Here is a 6246-nt window from a genome sequence, read left to right as displayed (position 1 = left end):
GTAATCACAATGCAATATTCTGCATACTGTAATCGCAATGCAATATTCTGAATACAGTAATCGCAATGCAATATTCTGAATACAGTAATCGCAATGCAATATTCTGAATACAGTAATCACAATGCAATATTCTGAATACAGTAATCACAATGCAATATTCTGAATACAGTAATCACAATGCAATATTCTGAATACAGAAATCAGAATGCAAGTAATCTGAATGCAATATTCTGAATAAGGTGTTCAGAATACAAAACCCTGATTACAGTAATCAGACGGGAATGATACGAATACATTTATCAGAATGCATCAATGCAATCATCTGAATTCAGTAATCATAATAAAATATGAATCTGAATCCAGTCATCTGGTATATAGTAGAATATAATAAATGTTATGATCCCTCCCCCAGTCTACAGTGATTCGTCAGGACTCCATCCTGGCGTCCGTCTGCCTGCGGGCAGGCCCCGCCTTAAACTCCACCCCTTCCACGACCACACCCAACACCCCCGGCGGCGGCGGCCCGCCGCGCCTCGCTCGCTCCGTGTCCAGGGACTCGGGGCTGGACGCAGGGCTGGGAGGAGTGGGCCTGGGAGGAGTGGGCCCGGGAGGAGTGGGGCTGGGAGGAGTGTGCCTGGGAGGAGTTGCGGCCAATGACGGAGTGATGCTGCGAGGACAGCTGGCTCTCCTACAGGTTAGCATTAGTTTCTGCGTTTTTCTTTAGTTTTGGTTTTATTTCGTTTTGACTTTTTATTTTCAGTTTCAGTTCAGTTTTGATTTGTGTTTTTAAAGCGGGTTTGCTAGTTTGGTTTAGTTCTTTGTCTTTGAAAAGACGAAGAACACGCAATACAGTTATCATTTTTTTGTGAAGCCTCGTTTTAATTACATTTTTTATTTCCGTTAAAGCTGCACCAGTGCACTATGTAACTAACTTTCCTCTTCTAGCCCGGAATTAACCCGGTTTCCTGTGCAAGTGATGAACGTTTTAATAGAGCCTGCGTGCTTGCTCAGGGGATAAATTGAATCTTGACCATCAGGTCAAAATTTGTGTCAGATTCTGTGTCCTTTGACACCTTCTAAATGTCTCAATAGAAGAGCAGGGAGACCGAATACAACCACCCCAATTGTATTAAGTCATATATATATACAAAAGTTATATAGTGCCACTTTAACCACTTAAACCCCAGCATCAATATTGTGGGGAAAGCTTTCGTTGGAAATAGCAGAACGACAAGCCCCACAACAACAGAAAACAGAAAATACACTAGTATAGAGCCCTGAGGGACTTCGCTCAACCATATGGGGTTTAAAGGAGTAGTTCACCTAAAAAATTACTAATTTTCGAGAAAATACCTATAATTTTTGGGTGAACTACTCCTTTAAGTGGTGAACTAAGATGTTTTTTCAATTCTAGTTTTCGTTGGTCTTAGTTAAGTGTAATAACTCTGGTTCTCCTGCAGGAGGAGGTGGAGAGACTCAGGGAGAGCGAGAGGCTCCGTCAGCAGGAGCAGAAGGAGCAGAAACAGAAGGAGCAGAAGGAGCAGGAGCAGGAGCAGCAGCAGGTCAAAGAGGAGGTGCCGCCGGGAGGAGGAGGAGGAGGCGGAGGCAGGAGGAGAAGACGCCGGGGGAGCAAAGGGAGCAACGGAGACATTGAGGAGGTGAGAATAGATCTAGTGCATGGGTCTTCAACAGGGGGGCCGCCAAATCTTTGTGTAACTTTTATTTTCTACCTTTTTTTACATTAACTCATTCACTGCCATAGAACGACTTTTTTCCAAAGGCCCAGACTGCCAAGGACGACTTTTCTTTTCTTCATTTTTCTCACACAGAACCCAAGATATCGTGATCCGAAGATTTGCTGCTCCATTCACTTCTTGTTTAACTTATTACTTAAAAATGCTGTATCTCGGCTCTTGTGTGCTTTTTCTTTTACTATGTATTTTTGGCCCAGACATGCTATTTTCAAAGACAGACAATTAATGTCAACAAGGTCGCGATGACCTCGTTGACATTTGTGAAACCACACAGTATAACCCTCAGTGATTAGCAACCATCAGGGGATCGATCATAATGGAGATAAATATTCTGTGACTACCGGTACTTGAAAAGGGTAAGAAAATCGAAAAATCGCTGGCAGTGGGTGCACACAGCCAGAAATAAGTCTGGCAGTGAGAGAGTTAACATGAATCCAACATGTAAACGAATAAAGACATTAATTTACACAACACCGCTCTCTGTGAGCTAAAGGGTCCTTGGCCTGTGTGTGTATGTGTGTGTGTGTGTGTGTGTGCTCAGTTGTGTATCCAGTATGTGTGTGTGTTCATGTGTGTGTTCTCCTCTCTGCTCTGAATCAGGTTGTGAAGAGGAGAGACGGTGGAGATGCAGAGTCCCGCCCCACCGCCCCATTGGCCAGTCAGGACCCCGTCGACCAATTGGACGGCGTTCAGGAAGGCAGTGAGGAAGACGAGGAGCCTGACGTGGTGAAGGTCTCCCCTCGCTCTGACAGCCCCAGAGGTACAACACTACATACATAACTATAGTCAATTGTAAATTAATACGTTTTAATATTGGTTTTAATCAGTGGTGTAAAGTAACTACACATTACTCAGGCACTGTACTTAAGTACAATTTTGAGGTACTTTTACTTTACAGGAGTATTTCCAATTGTCTATGCTTTTACTTCTACTCCACTACATCTCAGAGGCAAATATTGTACTTTTACTCCACTACAATTATTTGAAAACTTTAGTTACTTTGCAGATATAAATTATTATATTTTAAAACATACATGAACCACTTAAGCCCTATTTTATACCTAGGCTATTTGAAAATAGTCGATCTACAATCATAAACATCAGTCCAACATGGTTGCTCATATGTATGTGGTCGTCATATTAAAATTGTTTCAATGTATCCGTTCAGACCTGCAGGACATCCCAGAGGAGTCCGAACTTGGGCCGGAGAGTCGGGAGGCGGAGCCTGAAGCAGGGACCACGCCCAGTTAACGGTGGCCCCTCCCATCTTAAAGCGGAGAGCGCTTCAATGGAAACGGGTTCATTTTTCAACTGAAACTGCTGGATGAGTTCAATTAGCTCTGTGAAAACCTTCGTTGTGTTTGAATCCAGACATTGCATACAGTACTACACACTACATGCTCCATGACTATGGACTACATTATAGTATATACTCAATGACTGTGGACTACATTATAGTACATACTCGATGACTATGGAAAATATAATAGTACATACTAGGGGTGTGCATTTCACATTCTGCAACTTATTTGGTACATATCTTGAGTCCTAGGGGTGTGAATCACCTCATCACGATACTCATACTATATCAATTATTCGGATAAAAACGCGATATTTGTTGATATCACAACTTTACGTTTTAGTTCCACTTTAGGGGTGTTACGTTCGATATGAGACGACATCTCATGCCCGGCTAACACAATCATGTTACATTTACATTAACTCGCAAAGAAGCAAACGAAATGCGATTGACAATAATTGTATTACTTATACTTGATTTTTTGAATCACAGAATTCTATTACTGGAGATACAGTAATGATTATCTAGCTAATTAAATCACTGTTAAGTCATTAATACATTAAATATAAGTTTGCTTAGAGCAATAATAATAACATTCTGACAGCCATCATCCAGGCTGCTTGTGTCTTCATTGGGGAAGATCATTTCTACCCTGCAGATAACCACCGCAAACGGCATGACTACTGCCTTAAAGACGTGACTCCTTGTGCACTTATGTTGAGCATCGACAAGCCATGGCCGCTTTTGGATTGAAATTCCGAAATGATGTCTTTTATCAGATTAAAAACACGTTTAGAAATACAATTTTTATGTCTCGACACATGATTCGATTACGCTTTTGCCTGATACAGACTGTCTGAAATGATGTAGCTGTATTTTAAACATTAAACCTGATTGCATTGGTTAGAATCTGTGAATAATCACACCTCTACTACTGTACCCTATATACTCCATGACTGTGGACTACATAAAACATATTATATGACTATGGACTACATCTTTACTACATACTACAAAGTCAGTGACTATGGACTATATAGTACGTAGTACGTACCACATAATCAATGACTATGAGCTATATAGAAAGCATTCAAGTAGCAGTTGAGTATTCTGAACATATTCATGAACATAAGATGGGTCACAGCCGGTTGAGGACCTCATCCAGAGAGTTGAAAAATGAAACTTTTCTCCTCGAGTGAAACATCGCTTTCAGACCATTATGCTTCACCAACCAACCATCAAACGCCAAAACCTGACTTACAGCTGGATCCACCAATCACCAACCTCCAACCGACCACATCCTCCAATGGGAGTCTTTACATTGGTTTAGTAAAACCTGCCTGAGACTTTATGACCTATCATAATATAAGATTTGAGCTATCCTAATATAAGATAAGTTATGACCTATCCTTGTATAAATGTGGATCATCATCACCTTGGCGTTCAACCTTGGGCATAGCTGATAACGCCGGCCCTCGTGTTGGATACCGAGAGGAACGATGAATGCCGGGAGATCATTTGTTTATCACATACCCATAGCCTTATTTATTCACAAAGACGGTGAATAAATAAGACAGCATTTAATAAACCCTTTGATTGAGGAAATAGATGAACACTACTGTCTCAAAAAGGAACCGCACCAGCGAACAAACAAAATGTCCATCGTGCTGTGGTTTCCCCTACGGTGTGATGGGGAGAGAATTGACCGCCGTTCTCGCCGTTACTTAGCCATTGAAAGTCGCCGTTTCCTGCTCTGTTTTGGTTGGACTGGTGTCCTCAGTCATACATTTGACCAAACCATCTGTAGCATCCTTGTTTTTAGAAGTTCATGTTTGACATGAGTTTCTTTAGTTGCAAGGTGGCTCCTCCTGGTGCCAGTTCAGGAGACATGGCAGCTGACCAATCAGCACAAGGCTCAGCACCCTTGCATTCCTGGTATTTTTCCCCTGCCTTACCCATGGCAAACACAGGCTGGGTATGTGATAAGTTATGAGCCCTCCTATCCTAATATACCATATGTTAGTCCTGAGATGTTGTTTGAAGGCTCAGTGTATGTTATTGTAAACTCTCTTGAGTGTTTGTCTCTGTCTAAACTGATACATTCATTAACGTACTGACAGAGTCGGACTGAGAATGAAGAACTTGAATCCTTATGTAATCTTATGGAATGAGATTAGATGTGTAGATTTCTGTACTGCCAGTAGAGTTCTGCTGAATGCGGAACACAGTAGGAAGTATGTTATTTCTGATGTACTGTAACTTGACTTGACTGTAGTCTCACTTATAAAGAGCTGGCTCCTCTCCTCTGCCCTGCTAAGACAAACAGCACCACCGACTGTCTGGATGTGTTATTACATGTCACAAGAAGGCCGTTTTGCGCTCTGATTTCGTACCAGCAAACCGCGTCACTGTAAATTATGCTAAAATGTAAACTATCTGCTCGTGTGTGAGCAATACTGTACTGTCGGGAGATAGTTTGAAGTCGTTCTTTTTTTCCTTCGGTTTGAGTATGCAGACATTGAGTGCTGTTTGTTTTTTGTGGGGCATTCCATTGAGACTGACTGAATGGGGCGGGGCGGTGCGGGGTGGGGGGGTATTATACTGTATCCAATTGTTTTACAAATCTTTGTGCCTGTTTTTTTCCAAAGGGCTCAGGGTCAGGTTCCAATCTGTCCCACGTCAGAATCCACCTTTATCAAACAAACCAAACTGCCTGGTGATCAGAGTAGAGGGGAAAGTCTTTGGACCTTTTGTAAATATAATTATATGAAGAAGTGTCGGGGCCAATCAGAACCAAAGTTGTTGTTTTGAAGCGTGCAAGGGGTCAGGGGTCAAGAGCTGTACAGGGCTAACCCAAGGACTGACCTTTAACCTCTTGAGCCTGATCTATACTTCGCCTTACGCCGGTGCCTACGACGCATTGTGAGCTCATAGAGGTGCTATTTTTCGGCATGCGACGCCATCGTATGATGAAGTATAAATGAAGCATTGTGGGCTCGTTCAGGCTAGTGCTCCATATGACTAACCCAGGTCTGAACGACTCTGTTCAATAAGTCTTAATATTATATAATCCTGGGAAAGTTGACTGAACAATGTTTTTTTTCACAGCAATGTCCTGCCACACACACACACACACACACACACACACACACACACACACACACACACACACACACACACACACACACACAC

The 6246-nt window shown here is 42.2% G+C and overlaps 1 protein-coding gene across 5 annotated transcripts in view; it reads left to right on the top strand.

The window, feature by feature from the left end:
- The window catches only part of LOC308084557 (rho guanine nucleotide exchange factor 2-like), a 78810-nt gene extending 72564 nt beyond the window's left edge, over window positions 1-6246 (top strand). For all 5 annotated transcript variants that reach the window (XM_080427241.1, XM_080427242.1, XM_080427240.1 and 2 more), the window contains 4 exons: window positions 413-694; window positions 1461-1658; window positions 2355-2514; window positions 2923-6246. In XM_080427241.1, coding sequence (XP_080283367.1) covers window positions 413-694; window positions 1461-1658; window positions 2355-2514; window positions 2923-3005 — 723 coding nt within the window. In that variant the 3' untranslated portion in view covers window positions 3006-6246. The remainder of the gene's footprint in view (window positions 1-412; window positions 695-1460; window positions 1659-2354; window positions 2515-2922) is intronic.

Source organism: Gymnoscopelus braueri, assembly GCF_963280865.1.
Source record: "Gymnoscopelus braueri genome assembly, chromosome: 4".
In the NCBI taxonomy this organism is placed as follows: Eukaryota; Metazoa; Chordata; class Actinopteri; order Myctophiformes; family Myctophidae; genus Gymnoscopelus; species Gymnoscopelus braueri.
This window is presented reverse-complemented; position numbering and strand designations above follow the sequence as displayed.